This window comes from Euleptes europaea, chromosome 17 (assembly GCF_029931775.1).
Source record: "Euleptes europaea isolate rEulEur1 chromosome 17, rEulEur1.hap1, whole genome shotgun sequence".
NCBI classification, from domain to species: Eukaryota; Metazoa; Chordata; class Lepidosauria; order Squamata; family Sphaerodactylidae; genus Euleptes; species Euleptes europaea.
Window position 1 is genome coordinate 41,293,910 of NC_079328.1, and position 15,753 is coordinate 41,309,662.

At 43.4% G+C, this 15,753-nt stretch overlaps 1 protein-coding gene across 1 annotated transcript; it reads right to left on the reverse strand.

Annotated features, from left to right (window-relative positions):
* Positions 1–856: 856 nt before the first annotated feature.
* Positions 857–6,732, reverse strand: SIAH1 (siah E3 ubiquitin protein ligase 1). The gene is made up of 2 exons (XM_056862683.1): positions 6,491–6,732; positions 857–1,799 (listed from the first exon to the last, which is right to left on the reverse strand). The coding sequence occupies exons 1-2, from the start codon at positions 6,579–6,581 to the stop codon at positions 949–951; spliced, it is 942 nt and encodes a 313-aa protein (XP_056718661.1). The 5' UTR covers positions 6,582–6,732; the 3' UTR covers positions 857–948.
* Between the last annotated feature and the right edge of the window lie 9,021 nt (positions 6,733–15,753).

Below are 15,753 nucleotides of genomic sequence, written 5' to 3' on the forward strand. Positions count from 1 at the left end.
ACAATTTAAAAGGTTTTATTTGGTGTTTTTTTAAACAATTTGTCCAATAGAATTTCCTTCAGAGATCATCATGTTCACAAAATAGTCAAATGAATGACAATATCATCAAATTGACTAACTGGAAAGGGCTGCAATCCTGCACAGTTATTCGGGCAGAAGTTCCAAACAGGTCCATAGGACTAATCTGTACTATAACCAATGGCGGTATTGCACAAAAAAGGGGTTACCAAATATACAGAAGTATACACTTGACCATAATCAATTATGCATAGCAGAAGGTGACACCTGCAATTAATTTCAAAAGGTACAAAAAAAGGGGGGGAACCTGAATTACAGAAAAGAAAGTCATTTATTTAATGAAAAACTAGAAGTTAATAAAAAATACACAAAAATGTACACAAGAACAGCAGCAATACTATGTAGTGACTTGGGAGGGGAGTCAGCTGGGGGGGAGGAGGAGGAGGGAGAAATAACGGCCAGACACTAGACCGCCTTGCATGGCTTGTCAGTCAAAGGGGAAAAAGAACACAAATGAAACACAAAACGGCTTTCCTTTTCAAAACGTACAATCAATCTACAAACAAGTTTAGAATTATTTTACAACACTTTTCCGTAGAATCAATTTTTAATACAAAAAGATTCCCATTTTGGGTATAATATATATATATATATATATATATATATATATACACACATATATATATATTTCAGTGGTTTACTGCTGACTTAACTTTTAAATATATTAGTGTTATTACATGCAACTGTTTCCTGTACTTTCCACAGCCTTTCCATTAATTTACTTTCGTATGTGCCAACCACTCCCTACTCAACTGTTCACATCTGGCAGCCAAAAGATGTTTACCTTGAGTTCTATGAAACTGAATGCAATGGTGGTGGGGGGTTGCGCCCCCTCCCCCAGACACTGGCCTCAAAACACTGGATGGCGGCTCAGCACATCGAAATCGTCACATTGATGCCTAAGTTGCCGTTCTCTGCAAACAGCTGCGCAATGCTGGTATCAAAGACTAGACAGTCACTGTTCATGATGGCCGTCGCGATCCCTTCGTGAATCGATCGAGGCGTCGCTTCCCAAGTCAATCGCCGCCGATGACCGTTCAGCTCTAGCCGGTAAGCAAAATTTTCGGCTTGCTTCCGCGTTCCTATCAGCTGTACAATTGCAAAGAACTGCTGGTGGCCATCGTACTTCTCCTGTTTCTCCAATACCAACATGAAGTGAAAGCCAAAACACGACTGCATCATAACCCAGTCAACTGCACCAGGAAGGTTAATGTCTGTAGCAAGGAAAACAATATCTTCTCCCTGTAGCGTTGTGATTGACTTGTGCTGGTGCATGAGATGGGGCATGACAGCATCCAGAGATCCTTGCCACTTACAAGAAGCACCGGGGCACGGACATGAATAAGGCCTAAATTCACAAAGCTCTTCATGGTCTGCTTTCTCGGTGTGGGGCAAAGTTATCTCGCAGCCGGAGGAGGCGTATTTACAAGGAAACAGTACAGAGTTGGCAACTTTTTCCATAGCCAAGTTACGAATAGAGCCCAACGGGCCTCGGCATGTTGGACAGCACGTGAGCTTGGGACGACAGTTGCTACAAACAAGGTGGCCACTTTGGCACTGCAGAATGGGTGGCAGTACATAGTCAAAGCACACAGGACACTCGAAGAGGCTAGCCAAGTCATTGTTGGATGCGGTGGTGCCAGTCAACGCAGGTACCCTCTGGGATGGTGTACACTTGGAGGTACCCGTAGGAAGTGCTGTAGCAGTCTGACGGCTCATTTCTATAAAACAAACAAAAACAAAATGAGCACAAAGGGGGGAAAATCTGTAAACATGGTAACATTAAGAACATAAGAAAGGCCCTGCTGGATCAGACCAAGGCCCATCAAGTCCAGCAGTCTGTTCACACAGTGGCCAACCAGGTGCCTCTAGGAAGCCCACAAACAAGACGACTGCAGCAGCACCATCCTGCCTGTGTTCCACAGCACCTAATATAATAGGCATGATCCTCTGATACTAGAGAGAATAGGTATGCAGCATGACTAGTATCCATTTTAACTAATAGCCATGAATACCCCTTTCCTCCATGAATATGTCCACTCCCCTCTTAAAGCCCTCCAAGTTGGCAGCCATCACCACATCATGGGGCAGGGAGTTCCAGAATGTAACTATGCATTGTGTGAAAAAATACTTCCGTTTATGTGTTTTGAATCTGTCACCCTCCAGCTTCAACAGATGACCCCTCATTCTAGTATTATGGGAGAGGGAGAAAAACCTCTCCCTGTCCACTCTCTCCAAACTATGCATAATTTTATAGACCTCTATCTCCCCTTAGCCACCTTCTTTCCAAGCTTAACAGCCCTAAACGTCTTAACCGCTCTCCATAGGGCAGTTGCTCTAGTCTCCTAATCATTTTGGTTGCTCTTTTCTGCACCTTCTCAAGCTCTGTAATATCCTTTTGATCAGTAAGTACTATTATTCAAGGGGGGGAATCAGATAGAATATGTATGATAATACACAATGCTGTCATATTTAACAGTGCTGTTCACTGGAAACGAAACTAGACTTGGGATCTGTGTTAAACATAATGGCCACTGTTGTGTGTTTACTCGTGGGCGGTGTATAATTTCAGTATATTTAACTATGCCTACATTGCAGCCAAAATACCTATGAAGTGTAGAACCAGTAAGAGTGTTACAGGACAACCACCATACAGAATCAAACAGAGAAAATCAGATGGAGTTTCCATATGGAGACTTACTGGCTACCAAGCTCTTGAATTTGAAAAGCAATGGGAGCAAAGATACTTATGGAATTCAGAACACCAGAGAGCTTTTTTGCATACTGCTTCCATAAAACATGTGATTCGTAGCCCCGCCCTGAACAGCACAGGGCAATGCAGGCTTGTGGTCATAATCCTGTCGCAAGAATTAAAAGAAAAACCTATCAGTAAGCAACAATGAAGACTTGGCCAAAGTTGCTTGCTTTACTGTACTTTGTTTGCTACATGTAGAGGAAAACCTTAGGCAAGCTGCAGCCGGCAACTGCTAGCGATCTTGCTGACACAGAAGGTTGTGCTTGCCAACGTAACAAAATCAGTCCAATTAGCAACTTGTTAAGTACTGATCTATGGGCTTCTACAATGATACATTCAGAGCATTTACTCCACCCCCCTTCGGCATAATTAGCTGTTTTGCCAAGCCATTTTCAGTGTAGGGCTCACTATCACCTTGGTGATGACCACTTAGTCAAGTAAGCAAACTAGTCAGGAGGGCATCCTCAAGGGGTGTATCAACACGTACTAAGCTTATTACTTGGGGTTTTCCCCCCCACCCAGATAGGAAAGCAACATTTTTAAACATGGCAAAGTCTCAATATTTTATATTTTTCATACTACAAACAAAGATAATAGCTTACACTTGGTTTTTCAAATTAAGTCAAAATATTTTAGCAATGTATCTCCTTAGCCATCTGGCTACACTTTATTGGCTACAGTGCTATTGGATACCTAAGACAACGCAGCTAACTTCAACAGCCTACTTAAAAAAAAACACCTCACAGTTCATGTTGAAAAACTTACAAAGTAAGGAAAACAAGGGTTGTAAAATTTAATCAATCAATTGGCTGGTTTAATTAAAATATTTTAATTTAAAAGATTATCTTAATATACCTGGATAGCAGATTTTAAAAATTGGGGGGGGGGGTACAATTTATTGCATGGCTAACAGGCACCATCTTAAAAGAGGTATTCTCTCACACACAGGAGACACCAGGCACTAAAGCGTATCCGCTTTTTTTTTGGGGGGGGGTTATTTATATGAATGTAAGTTTAATCAAGACACTAACATTCATATCATTAATGGACTAAACTCTCTTTAATCTGGAGACTGCCCTAAGGAAAATGTATGCAAATAATCCAACGTGGGAAGAAGCAAATGTTCACTTTGATGCATGCACCTTGTAAGCTCCCACCCATTACACACAAGCAACAACATTAGACACCACGCCCACACGGGCAAGTTCAACCACCTCACACACTGCAAATCATATCTGAAATAGCCTGTCAATCCTGAATGATTTCGAAGCTAGCCACTCACTAACAGTAAGTCCTCCAAACCAGCTTAGTGATCCCATCAAAACTTGGTTTGGATAATACGCCTGAAACTATGGAAGGACATATTTTGGCAAGTTATTAGAAGCCAGCTAAGCAATCATTCAGGGATTACTTGGACTATGGAACAATTCCCACAACAGTTCAACAAGAATGCGACTACAGACTCAAGAGTTCAGTACCCTGCTAATGAAACTGATCCCAGGAAAATTATGTGGACAAGCCATTCCTACGTACATGTTTTGATGTCTTTGCCCACAGGAGCACCCAAAAGCTAATTAGGAGTGCCAAATGTTCCCTCAGAATTATTGTATCTGGTTTGTTCCTTAGTACAGACACAAAGTCCTATAACTTTTTATTTATTTAATTTACAGTTATTTACACATGCTTTTACACTCAGAATAACGTTCCTCTTCAGCTGTAGCAAAGTTTCCTTGGGAGACATGAGGCATCAGAGAGGCCTGGAAATGGTAACAGTGGTCATTAGGAGCTAATTTAAATTGGTTTTACCAAGTGTGCTTTGCAAGCTTATTCTCTAAACACCACAAAGCCAATCATCAGCTCCTAAGGTATAAGAACGTCATCTATCTTTTATCTGTTCTGAATTTACCTATGTTTGACTGTTAACATCTGAAATCTTGACTTTAAAAGGAAAAAAACCACTACCAAGGGAAAAAAACCACTACCTAGCTGAAAAATCATTTACTACAGAAGTGAGCTGTGGCTCACGAAAGCTCATACCCTACCAGAAAATATTTTTGTTAGTCTTTAAGGTGCTACTGGACTCTTGCCCTTTTTGACTACTACAGCAATGATCAGATTACCACTTTATTACTGGTCAACAGCTGAGTGGTGTTTACAGTTCCATGTTGATAATTTCGTGTTATTACAAAATCAGATTTAAGCATCCTGATGGAGCAAAATAAAGGTACAGTGAAGCTCCAGAACTATCCATTAATAATGAATTGTGTCTTTTTCATATACAAATATTTCTGTGTTTCCTTAGAAAGAGAACAGACAGCAGTTTCTTCGTAAAATATTGAAATAGGCTGTAACTAGGAACAATTCAACCTAAACAGAACTGCTTGTACTGGAACTCCAGAAGAGAAATAGTTAATCCTTAAGTCATTGTAGGGGTACAATCAAGTGCAGAATGAGAAAGCTGTACTTTTGTGGGTAGCCATTTACTACTATTTTTAATTTTTGTCTTTGGTAAGTAACAATTAGTTACACTTACGATTACTGACAGAACAAGCATGAGCCCCAGTAAAAATTCTGGCTCTTGGTTTAGATATTCATTATCTTGCAATTTCAAACCTGACTAAATCACCCCCTGCTGTTATAAATACAGAAAGGAGAAAAATTAAGACGCAAGTTAAGTTTCAATAATGCCCCTATCTATAGGTCATATTTACCATCCTACTACTACATTAATTCCAAAATACAAGCAAACATTGTGAGTTGCAACCATAGCTATTTTCTCCAATCAAAACTCTTTTACATCAGGAGCAAGACAGATCAGTATCAGTATCCATAAATATGCAGCAGCTTGTTATTTTGGGCGTTGGAGTGCTGAACTCTAAAGGAGGAGGCTCCAGAGTAGTCAGGGAGTTGCCATTTTAAAAACTATTTTGCGTTTCTTCCCACAACATAAGCTATAGGGTGTGAATAGGGGTCAGATCTTGCCTGCTTAAGAAACAAATTGCAAAAGTTCAACTAACAATAACTGCATCTATTATCTGATTGCACTTAACTTCTTTTGAGAGCCAGCGTGGTGTAATGGTTAAAGAGCAGTAATTTGGAGCAGTGGAGTCTGATCTGGAGAACCGGGTTTGATTCCCCACTCCTCCACATGAGCAGTGGAGGCTAATCCAGTGAACTGGATTCGTTTCCCCACTCCTACACACAAAGCCAGCTGGGTGACCTTGGGCAAGTCATGCTCTCTCAGCCTCACCTCCCTCACAGGGTGTCTGTTGTGGGGAGGAGAAGGGAAGGTGATTGTAAGCCATTTGATTCTGCCTTCAGTGGTAGAGAAAGTCGGCATATAAAAACCAACTCTTCTTCTTTGGGAGAGGAAAAGAAACTTCCCTATTCTACTATGCTTTCTCCAAAAATGTTACTTTCAACCACGCTTTTCTCTACTTTTCAACTTTACTAAGTGGATAAGTACTTGATAGGGCTTGGGGGAGGGGGGGGAGATGCACTGTCATTTGAACCAGGAACTGCTACCATATGTATCTACTTAAAAGTGTTACCAACACTGTGCCAAACACAAAACTCTTGAATTCTTGTGGAAGCCTGCAGCTGCCCAGGATCTCACTAATCACTGCGTAGAGCATAACAATGACAGTTTAAGAATACCTTTTCTTTTGTTGGTTTTGTTTCTTGGCAGACATGTATCAAGGACTCCTTTCCACGCATATAGAAAACTGAAGGCGGATTTCCCCGTCATGAGCAGAACAGCTCATTGCGTTTCTCCATAGAAACAAAAACACTCCACAACAGAGGCCCCTCCTAGAAACTCCAGGCTTGGAGGCAGCCAGCGCTAACACAATACCCAGAAGGGGACAAAAATCCATGCGAAAAGGGAGCTCGCAGGAAAAGGGGGGGGGGAAGCAAGGTCGTTGCAATTCAACTTCCCACCCGAAGCAAAGTTTCCAAAGTAATCCAAAGTGAGAACCGACAGAAAGGAGAAGGGAAGAACGAAGCTGCAGATGTGGGGATAGTCTTCCAGCGTTATCCACTTTGATCAGCAAGTTTCCCTAAAATAAATACTGGAATTTCCTCTCCCCCCACCACCACCCACGCCCTGCTCCAGCTGCCGGTCTACCCGGGAGTAGCGTGGGATCGGACGTCCGAGCGCAATCCGACGGCGAAGACGTGAAGGGACGAGATGGACACGGCCAACCCGGACCGCAAGAGGAGGGAATTCCAGACTCCAGCCCGGGGGCCTCGTGTGGCCAGACCATTGGCTGCCCGAGGAATCTTGCGCTTGCTCTACGCCACCGCCCGCTCCCAGCACCAGGGGGGGAGGGGGGGGAGAAGAGGCGGCGTCCCGCCTCGGCCCAGGGAGGGAAAGAGGCGGGCGGGCGTCGCAGCCTCACATGACCAGCCGGGCCTCTGCCTGCAGCCCGCTAACGCCAGCATCCATCCAAGGGAGGCTGCTAACGCGAAGGAAAGGCCGGGAAGGGGAGGGGCGCCCTCCTTCCGTTGCCACGCACTGCAGCCCCTGGTCACGGGCCAGCTTGCAAAACGGCCGTGCAAAGCAGAGGCTTGGCGCACCTAACACGCAGAGCTGCCCCCACCCATGGCGAAACGGCTAAGCCGTTGCCGCCACCAGCAGCCGGCCGATGTGCCTCCGCTAGTCTCCTTCCTGCTCCTGCAGGGTAACTACCGAAAAGCAAAGAGCAAAAGTCCAGTAGCACCTTAAAGACTAACAAATTTTTGTTAGTCATTAAGGTGCTACTGGACTCTTGCTCTTTTCTACTACTGCAGACAGACTAACACGGCCGCCCACTGTGAATTACCAAAAAGAAAGCGGCCGCAAATCTGACATCCCGCTAGCGAGCTCAAGTAGGCGTTGTGGGACCGGTCTTTGCAATAAAATAGCCCCCCCCCCCCAAGAATCGTTGGTGTTTCAGAAGAGTTGGTTTTTATATGCCGACTTTCTCTACCACTTAAGGGAGACTCAAACCGGTTTACAAGAACCTTCCTTTCCCCTCCCCACAACAGACACCCTGTGAGGTAGGTGGGGCTGAGAGAGTGTGACTACCCCAAGGTCACCCAGCTGGCTTCATGTGGAGGAGTGGGGAATCAAACCCGGTTCTCCAGAACACAGTCCACCACTCCCAAACCACCGCTCTTATCCACTACACCACTGAATTAAGAGTACAGAGATGACACTGCAACGTATGAAAGTCACACCAAGGAGAGCTTTAAAAAAAAAAAAAAAACTCTGAGAACTTGGGAGATGTGTGGGAAGCTCTGAGGTCTTGCAAGTATCCACCAGCCTAATCTGAACAGAGGGACTTTACACAATAGACTGTTAATAGTCTGTGCTTAAAAGGATTCCAGAACTTGCACTTAACCCACACAGTGTAGCAAGGAAAGTGAGAGGGTGAATACAGCCTGGGGCCATAGGTTGCATGCCCTGCAGTAAACAAAACCGGACAGTAACCATATACAAAATGCCAGGCATAGCACCGGCTACAACACTATACGGTGATGACACATGGAGGAAACAACTGCAGACCCTGAAGAATCCTAGACCTTCCCCACTGTTAAAATGTTTAAGGAATGTATATGGATAATTAACTAATTTGTGATATTATAGACAGCTACCAAGCATGTAGGAGCCCCGTGGCGCAGAGTGGTAAGCTGCAGTACTGCAGTCCAAGCTTCACTCAAAACCTGAGTTTGATCCCAACGGAAGTCGGCTTCAGGTAGCCGGCTCAAGGTTGACTCAGCCTTTCATCCTTCCAAGGTGGGTAAATTAGTACCTAGCTTGCTGGGGGTAAAGGGAAGATGACTGGGGATGCCACTGGCAAACCACCCCATAAACAAAGTCTTTCTAGGAAACGTCGGCATGTGACGTCACCCCATGGGTCAGGAATGACCCGGTGCTTGCACAGGGGACCTTTACCTTGCATGTATGCTATCCTGTAAGCAGACTGGATTTTTTTAAAGGATTGGGTGTGTGGAAAAGAAACTATTACAGTCCCTGTTACTACATTCATAGTGAAAAGTTTAGGTAATTCACAAAAGGGCTGCATCTAACAACCAAATAAGGGAAAGGATGCATCACCCCCCCTTTTAAGACAATGCAATGCTGCTAGAACCACCACCTTGTTAAGCAGATGATAAGAGGAAGGGCATCTTGGCCATCTTCTGGGCATCAAGCAGGGGTCACTGTGTGTGTGTGTGGGGGAGGTAGTTGTGAATTTCCTGCATTGTGCAGGGGGTTGGACTAGATGACCCTGGTGGTCCCTTCCAACTCTATGATTCGACTTCCACCTCCTCCAAACCTCTGGGCCAAGATGGCACCAAAGTTGAGTTTCTTCTCTTTCCATTCACCCATGCTGGGAGACTGGACACATCAAAACTGTACCCATTATTTGCCCTTAAGATGGAACTTCAGCAACACTGGACAATGTTAGCCTGTTTCATATACAATATTAATTACACAGGGAACAGTTTGAAATGTTTTTCTAGATAATTTCTTTGTAAACACACCTATTGCATAGAAGCCTACATAAAAGGCCATGACACACATGAATACTTACAATTCTATGGAACTGCTTGAGTTTGTATAATGCAAGGTATGTCTTAAGACTGTATGTCACCTATTCTCCTTTCAAAAAACAAATCTAGTAATGAAAAGCATTAATGAAGCAGCTATTTTCTGAGTTAGACAAAGACAACTCAGTGGAGAAAATTAAGGGCTTATGTTAAATCCTGTCATTCAGGAAACTTCACTTTACGTTTTAACTTTTAAATTTATATGCTAAAGAATAAATGTTACATCAATAACTAGCTTCTATTAAAGACAATACAAGACAATAGCATATATAGGTGCTATATTATCCCTATAAAATGCTATCTAGATAACTGCAATAATTTCTTCTCATCTGATATCCATAAGCAGGTAAGACTAAATACTAACTGCTGGGATGTTAATCCAGCAGTCTTTAAAAAATAAATTACAGTGAAACTTCTGATTCTTGAAAGGGTTGATGCTGTGAAAGGTGATTGTGAACAAGACCCTTTCGGCATAAACCATGTGTTGCTGGCACATTCCCCCCCAGCACTGCCTTATTCTGAGACTGCTTCCATGAGAGAATTTAGAAGTCTACTACATGTACAGATGTCAACAAGAAATATATACTGCAGAGACAAGGGCCACACAAGGGCTAGCTTCAGACAAGCAAGTTTGCCTGTTTCAGGGACTGCAGCCAAACACCAAATTTCTTGTTCTCATATTATGATAAAACCTATATACCTGTGCCGACTGCTGAAAAACCATTCTGATACTCAAACAAAGAATTTTTGAGTCCCTGCAAGTAGCAATCTGGAGGGAAAGGTGATAATTTGGCTTTTGAAGCCCTAAATCATCTCGCCCTGACCATCCAATCCCAGGCTAGCCCAATCTCAGAAGCTCCGCAGGGTCAGCCCTGGTTAGTACTTGGATGGGAGACCACACATGCTTGCTATGCAGAGGCAGGGCAATGGCAAACCACTTCTTTTCCCTTGAAAACCTACAGGGTTGTGAGTTGACAGCAAAAAAAAAAAAAAAGGTCTAAGCCCAGTGAATGTCTTTTCCAGCATAAGAGTAACTTAAACTTCATATCAGTACTGTCTGCCTCAGGACTCTTCAATGGTGAAGTGTACCCACATTCTGTTACTTTCAGCCCTAGCTTTCTCCCATACAATCCCTCATGGCCAGTAGCACCTGCTCAGGATTCTGTCTTTTGTCATCTGCTAGGAGCAGGGTCTTTTCAGTAACAGCCCGTGTTGTGAAAAAAAAACCCCACCACCTGGAAGCTCATGCAACTTTGCCTCTTGGCTCCTAATGGAAGCGGTGAAAACATTTTCTCTTTTGTCATGTTTGAGCTTTGTACTTGGTTGTTTTGCTGCAGGTACGCGTACTTCATTGTACCCATGGACAGCAGTCTCAGACTCTAAGGGTTGCTAGCAACACATGGGGCAGTGGCCCATCTTTTTGACAATCATGCCACAAATCAAATCCAAAGTATGAGACGCTGTCAATCTAATGCATGCTTCAGTACATATACAACACCCTGTGTGCCTTGCCTTGTTTTTTGTCTGATCTACAGGAGCATAGCAGCACAAGCTTAGGGTCTGATTCCATGCCACAACTCTGTGTTGACCTCTCCTATCCTACACAGGAGTGCCAGAAACCTCAGATGCTCTTTCCTTTGTGGCATCCTTGCCCCAAAATAACCACTGGTGGCATAGTAGTGTTTTATATTGCCTTATTTTTGCAGGATCAAGTACACTTTAGACTCCGCACTGGTAACATGAGGGGCTCTTACTCATTTCTTCACTTAAAAGGGATACCCACAGGGCATGTTTTATGTTATATAATTGTGTGGATGTGTTGAAATCCTATCAAGGAAAAAGCAACATGTAGGCTTGAAGTAGGGTTATAAATAAATGAACATGTGACAATGTTGTGCTTATCTGCAGGAACGCTCCTTTCTTAAATTGGGTTAGTTTTTTTTTTTGGTAAAACAATTTGAAATACAATATGAGATTAGCATGTGAATCGCTGCTCCACCACAAGTATTTATGCACTGGTCCTACAGCATTAATCTAGAGGCTTATATGATGCAAGAACTAGTAACAGTCCCTTGCATCACAGAGAGGTTGATAAACAGAGTTACTTAACCGATAATAGTGAGCAGAGAGACCCAAGTCAAGTGGCTGGTGATGATTTGGTAAAGTCCAAGGACACCATGACTAAGAAACCTCTAACCTTATTCTGCATCATGTGTTCTCAGCCAATTTTAAAAGTTAACTGTGCAATCCTGAAAGGGGGGAAGCTGAAACAGGTGAGGAGGCAGCGTGACCCGTACGGCGGCGTTAAGTGCCACTTATGCTGTCTAAACTGGCATGGATGCCGGTGCAGGAGAGCTGTGCAGCAGCATGAGCCATGGGCACTAGTGTGGCCTCCCCAGCAGGGTCTCTCCAGCACAAACTAGCTTATGTTAATAAGTTTGCTGCTGCCTTCACACCTAAGATGGGATAGGTCACAAGTCCAATTACATAAATAAGGCTCAAATATACTACAACTGTCAATTAGCCTCTGTCACAACTTCTTCCTGGAGTTTTGTGATGGTTTGAAAATTACCTTTCAGTGACTCCTCACCCTTTCATAAACGACAGTTTCCCAAGTCCCTGAAAAGGATATGACAATTTTATATGTTCACTTCCAATTAAAGGTGTGATCCTAACTACACTTTCTTCAAAGCAAGTTCCACTGAGATGAATGTGATTTTCTTCCAATGACGTTAAGAAGTGTAAATTACATTAGAGCTCAAGAGAAAGCTTTCTTTCCTTTAAATTATTGCCTAGCTTCATAGTTGTAGATACTTTTCAATTTGTGACACAGATGTTTTTAATATGGTATTCAGTGTTTTGAACAAATAAAAACACAGTGGAAATTATTTCCTCCAGTATCATATACTCTTCCAATCTGGTTTATATATCTGAGCTAAACCATGCAAATTTCTCTAAGGGGAGACAGCATTGCAGTCATGTTTTATTGTTTGTGTCTATCAGTGAAACTATCTGTCCTTATACATGAGCTTAAGTTAAGACTAAAGGTCCTGAATTGTAAACATCCAGATTACTAGGAGCTTAAAAAACTGATACAGGCACCTAAAAATCAGAAGCCCTTCTTTGGCCTAGTACAAGAAGCACCTAGAAATCCAGAGCTGTTATTCAAACTCTAGCACTGGCCTGACATTGTGGAATATTGGGGTTTAGCCTGTCTACATTGCATAGAAGTACAACTTCCCTGCCTTGCCCTGAAGTCTGAAATGCTGCTCCTATGGGAAGGAAACCTCCAGGAACAGCATGATGGGGGAGTTGGAGGGCTGCTACTGGAGGGAGATGGAGGGCTGAGGCTCAGTGGTAGAACATCTGCTTGGAATGCAGAAAGTCCCAGGTTCAATCCCTGGCATCTCCAGTTAAAGGGACTAGGCAAGTAGGTGATGTGAAAGACCTCAGCCTGAGACCCTGGAGAGCTGCTGCCGGTCTGAGTAGATGATACTGACTTCGGTGGACCAAGGATCTGATTCAGTATAAGCCAGCTTCATGTGTTCAAAAAGCCCTCCCCACAGATCTTTTTGACAGGCTCTAACCTATTATGTTCCAGTCCTGCTTGCCACGATCCTCATTATCCATCCAGCATAGTTTCATTGATTGCATTCATTTGGGACATCAGGGGCTCCCTGGTTTTCACAAGCAGAACCCTCATAAGGAGCTTATACAAAATAAAGTCCATCAAAATGCAATGAACATACACACTTGCATTAGTGGCTATTATCAAATGTAACCATCTGCCAAGCAATTAATGAAAGCAAGTGAGCCTAAATAAATCAGAGGCCTTTTCAAGATGCGCTTGTACAAAACAAAGATTTTAAAATCTTAAAAAAGGCAAACATTAACATTGAAATGAGACCGGTTAAATTTATCTGCAGTTGAACAACAGACTATATAGTCACACATTCCATTAATTGGACTATGATGCAGTACATCAGGGGTGGGGAACTTCAGGCCCGGGGGCCATTTAAGGCCCGAGAAATCATTTGGTTTGGCCCTTCGTGGGTCCTGGCAGATCTCTAGCTCAGAAGGATCTAAGACTGGTGATCTGCCCCCTCCCGCGGACAGGAATAGCCTCTATTCAAGGCGGATGTGAGTTTGTTTTGCCAAAAGGAACCTTTTTCCCCCTTGCAGAAGAGTCGTTAGCTATGGAGCTGCTAGGACCGCCCAAGAAACTGTGTTAACCCTTTCCCACCCAGGCCATGGAGAAACGTATTGGTCGGCTAATTTTTACGTTGATAATTTTGTATGGCCCGCGAATGATGCTATAAATATCCAAATGGCCCTTGGCGGAAAAAAGGTTCCCCACCCCTGCAGTAAATCATGTTGTCATTTTAAAAGTTATGGTCAGGTTCTTAAGACTTATTCGAATTATCCTGTATGTCCAAAACGGGATTCAGACCTCTGCTGAACAGCCCCCGCCACCACATTTTTTAACTGTGTGAAGTTTCAAACATAAATCTACAATGTGGCATGGGGAAGTAAGCAGTTCAAAAGTGTGGAGGGGCCTAAGATACCAAATTAGCTCCCTGGATCCAGGTGCCATGTTCAATGCATCTTCACACACCATAGAAGCAACAGCAGCACATACTGATCAAAGGCCTCCAATGTAGAAATCCCCAACACAAAGCGATAGCATCTGTATTAAGGAACTGTTCAAATTAGGCTTGCAACTTGACTCTCAAAATACTCTGTTGGTGCAAGCTGTAATAAAATTAAAGCACCCATCTGTGAGCTTTAAGGATCATCTCCTGCCTAACTGTAAAGTTTACATGTTATATTTTTGCTGGTTAAGCCCACAAAAACAGAAACCATCCCGTTTGCCATGACAGCTTCCAAGATGTAACAAAAACTATAGTCAGAAAGGTATGTCTGTGTGGTGATGTTAAAAGTTTCAAGGTCCATCAAATCTTATTCCCAGAGTACTGTTTATATTGTGACTGTTACAACTAACCTTTGACAATAATTCAGGTTCTTCATCTAGTCTAATTTGTATACTGTATTTCTATCCCACTTTTTCTACAGTTCAATTAAGACTTATTCATAGACCCTGTGTACAAAACAATGGGCTGGATGCAATCAGCTTTTCTAGGACACAAAAAAAGGGAGCACCACCCCTTTGACCACTAAAAAGGTTGTTGGGTGTCACAGGACCTGGGTGTACAAAAACCATGTGGGATGAGAGCAGTGGTAAAAGAGAGGAATTGGGTGACAATGAGAGAAAAAGCGGTTTCCAACCCAATGAAGGCCAAGACTGCTAAGCTGCTCCAATAATACTAAAACGATCAGGTGAAAAAGGTGCCAGGACAACTTCTCCCGCTGCCCTGACAGCCTGTAACAGCCCATATACATCCTCCAGCCCTGGAACAGCAGACCTTGTGGATATTGCCATGTGGAGAAAGCATAAACTATCCTCTAGCATCAGCACTCAAAGTCTTCACCTCCATTCTTTGTTCTGCTTCTGCTCTGCAGCAGAGAATCCGGCACTTTGATACACTGACGGTGAGAAAAAATGTCAGCATTATTAGATCAGATGCTCACATTGTCTCCAATGCCTTAAAGCAGGGGTCAGCAAACTCATTAGTCAAAAGAGCCAAATATCAACAGTACAACAGTGTACCTACCTATATAGTTTAAGTTTAAGAAACTTTTGAGAGCCAAATTTCTTAAACTTAAACTATATAGGTAGGTACACTGTTTATTAACTTAATAAACTTTAAGTAAAGTTTTAAGTCTTAATTAAACTATAGGTACACTGAATAAAACTTGATATCATACTTAATAGTGATCTTATTTATTGATAAAAATTAAATTGTAAGTCCCTGCCATTTCCCCCTCCCCGTCCGGAGTCCTCGTCTGGAGGCCTGGTCTACCGCCATAAAAGTCTATTGGTAGACCTGGCCTCCGGCTGAGTCCCATTGGGAGGCCAGGTCTACCCATTGGCTTTCTTGGCAGTAGACCTGGCCTCCGGAGGCCCATAGAAGCCAATTGGTAGACCTGGCCTTTGAAGGGGGAATTTTTCCCCTCCTTGGAGTCCAGGTCTACCTCCAAGAAAGCCAGTGGGTAGACATGGCCTCCCAATAGGACTCAGCCGGAGGCCAGGTCTACCAAAGGAAGCCCGCCCCGCCCAACAGCTGATAGGCGGGGGGGCAGGAACCGTCGAGCCGCCCGCCCAGCAATCGCACAGCTAGAGGGGAGGGGAGGCTTTAGCCTCCCAACCATTGAGGGCAAGGGCAAGGGGGACCAGGCCATTCTCCACGGCGTGGGGGGGGGGGAAG